This window comes from Manduca sexta, unplaced genomic scaffold, assembly GCF_014839805.1.
Source record: "Manduca sexta isolate Smith_Timp_Sample1 unplaced genomic scaffold, JHU_Msex_v1.0 HiC_scaffold_1921, whole genome shotgun sequence".
NCBI classification, from domain to species: Eukaryota; Metazoa; Arthropoda; class Insecta; order Lepidoptera; family Sphingidae; genus Manduca; species Manduca sexta.
The window spans coordinates 1-3,153 of NW_023592834.1; the positions used below are offsets into that span (position 1 = coordinate 1).

The window sequence follows — 3,153 nt, forward strand, 5'->3', positions numbered from 1 at the left end:
GGGTAATCACTGTAACCTGCAAATAATGTTTTAATTTATTCAAAATCTTTTCTTTATCAAGCCAGACATCTGCAAGAAATATTATCATATCATCTTTGTGTTCTTGTTCCACCTGCAATGGCGCTTTAGAATTTTAAGTAAAGTTTTAGAACTTCCACCAAATGTGTTCATATTGCCGAAGTAAGTAAGGGATGTCGCTCTACTCTCTGGAGGGGGTAAGACTAGGCCTTTAACATGAAATATTTTGTCTTCATAATATCCTTCAGCTAGAACGTAACTAAATTCCGTGAATAAACCTGAATGATATTTTGTTCGAGTCAAGTCAATCTCTATGCTTCCTGTAGGGTCTTCCAAGAAATATTTTCCTTCAACCAACTGACTTAATAATCCCAAAACAACAACTTCATTAAGCCTACTTGATGAACTTAAAAGCACTTCTATTTTCTGCAAATTAAAACACTGATCACTGTCACAAGATGGCAATGCTGTTTTAGCAAACAACTTGTTCCTAACAGTTCTTTGCCAGACCATTGTGTATCTGTCTAACAAAAATTTTGCCTTCCATTTTTGATCTGGAAACAAACTCTTGTTCGTGACCGTGTCGATGTAATATCGTTTTTATCGTTATCGTAACACAGTTTGGGAACACTAAACGCGTCGATAACATTTAATTACAGTTTCTTGTTTGCTCCAAATCCAGACGTAGAACACTCCTTATATGCTAATTCTATTAGTTCTTTCTCTATGACTGGGTGCGATATCCTCTGTTTTAGTAAGTAAGCAATCACTTGGTCCAACATTTCTTGTCGATCATCTGGTGGTAAAAAAGTTAATTGCTCGGCCACATACATGTTTGCTTCTTTGCGTAACATAAATCCACTGATTTTGAATGCATTGTTGATATCAAGGCGTAGTTGTTGCATTTTGGTAACGAATAACGACTTATTTTAATAATTCACTGATCATAATATTTATAAGCTGCTTCCCCGCGCAAACTACAAGTTGGTGTAATTGACATTTGACAACTGAGCCTATGACACTGACAGATACACCCTTTTTTTTAAATATGACTGTGGTATAGTTATTATGCAACCTAATTAGGTTTTACTAGTTCGACTTAACTATATTTCCTTAATTTTAGAAATCGACTCAACATGCACTGAAGATGGAAATACAAATCCCAAATATATTTAGCTTTTTAATTTTGCGGGACATTTTCCTATAATCCGCGATGTATCATATGTGTTTGATATCTATTGAAATAGTAATATTATTTTTGTGTTTTGGCATCACTGCATAGCAGGCGATAATCATCCGATTTGACGTCAGAGCTGTGATGTAAAATAGTATTTATTTACAAGTGTTTTGTTCGCAATATTTTCATTCGTAAGCATTTATTTGTGCGTAAAATAAGTTCGCGATAAATGGCCTTCGTAGAACAGTAAACATTCGCGTATTACGTCTCGGTGAATGCAAACGCTGTGATATCTTCGTAACCGATAAACGAAATATTCAGTAATTAATCTATTTTCGCGCACTCGTAGAATAAAATAAACGCCTAGAAAATAGTGAATTAGCAGTGCGATATTAAAATGTCTTTGGGCAGTCAGTGGCGTATAATAAGGCACTATTTGTCGTTAACCAATTTAAACAGTGAAGTGGAGAAATTAGTGCAAAAATTTAAGCCAACGTCTCCGGAGCAATGGGAAAGTATGTATTAGTTTCGTGTTCACGTCCTTGGTGTCATTTAAAATAATATGTGCGCCAACTTTTCAAACACTCGTTAAATATTGAAACAAGATTTTCGCACGCATGTTGTAGATTATTTATTTTCGCGAGACCTTCTGTGTCATCGCTGCTTCCTCATTACACACGCTGCGATAAACTTATTTGCGATGTAAATCTTACATTTCAAATTAGAAATATTTTAGAAAAATAATATTCACAATCCAGGAACAATAAATCATTTATATAATAATTAAAGCTGCTTATTTTATGACATATCTTGATAATATGTAGAAGTTTAGTAAACTCTATTTTAAAGTAATCCTTTATTAGTTTTGTAGACTTGAAGTATCTAATTTCATCAGAGGTTTAAATAGGTACAGAAAAAATATTATTTTTAACTATAGATAACTTTATCTGTAATAAATTATAATCAATATTTTGATCTTGGAAATTTAATGATTCTATATCTATTAAACTAAATTATTTTTAATAATAAATATTGTATAAAAAAAATTATTCATTAAGCTTTGATAGGTTTTTCTCACAATAATATAACATATTTCTTAGTATAATAAAAATAAAAAAAAATCACCATACTTACATATTTGTTATTTTAATATAGGTATTAACAAAAATAGCAACAAATTAAATATTAAAGCCATAAACAATTTAATTTCAATTAATTCCAGAATTACTAGCTACAATTCAAAAAGCTGTCCCAGTGCAGGTAATGAGAGAAAGCAAGTCTGAAGAAAAAAAGGATGACAGAGTTTATTCCACAACTGTTGATAATGTAGAAAACAAAAGTGAAAAGGAAGAAAAACCGAGTCCACCGGCACTCAGTGTGGGTTCCGAGGCGAAAGACATTACATTTGAAGGGTTCCTACAAGGTCTTAAACTCAAAACAGATCTTCATTTTGGCAAAATATCCGAGACAAGCTGGAAATCTAAAAAACCTGTAGTTAACAAGGTTGGTTATGAGTTTTCAAGTTTAAAGAAATATAATTATAAAATTAATTCAGTTTTGTGGTTGAGTCAGTGTTTTTTTAAATAGACTTAAAAGATATCTAACAAATTACATCTCCCAATTGATCTCTCATATTGATGTCAATTTAACTTATTTTAAACTTTGATTGATTATTTTGAAACCATAAATGGATAAAAATCCTTATTTTTCTGGAAAGTGGGGACCATATGCTGTCAAGTAAATAAGTAATCTATATTTTCTTCTGCTTACCTTTTACAGCACATAAAATTAAATTGCATCAATAAATCTATACTAATATTATAAAGCCCTCTTTATAATATTAAGAAGTTTGTAACTTTGTTTGTAAGGGCAAATCTCTGTCACTACTGGACTGATTTAGAAAATTCTTCAATTTTCAATTCACCAATAGAAAGCTACATTATTCCTGAGTGTTATAA

At 31.4% G+C, this 3,153-nt stretch overlaps 1 protein-coding gene and 1 pseudogene across 1 annotated transcript; one reads left to right on the top strand and one right to left on the bottom strand.

Annotated features, from left to right (window-relative positions):
* Positions 1 to 5: 5 nt before the first annotated feature.
* On the bottom strand, positions 6 to 977 carry LOC119191790 (annotated as a pseudogene).
* Positions 978 to 1,306: 329 nt separating this feature from the next.
* On the top strand, positions 1,307 to 2,797 carry LOC119191791. The gene is made up of 2 exons (XM_037445656.1): positions 1,307 to 1,710; positions 2,418 to 2,797. Exons 1-2 carry the CDS (start codon positions 1,593 to 1,595, stop codon positions 2,780 to 2,782), a joined length of 483 nt encoding a protein of 160 aa, XP_037301553.1. The 5' UTR covers positions 1,307 to 1,592; the 3' UTR covers positions 2,783 to 2,797.
* Positions 2,798 to 3,153: the final 356 nt, after the last annotated feature.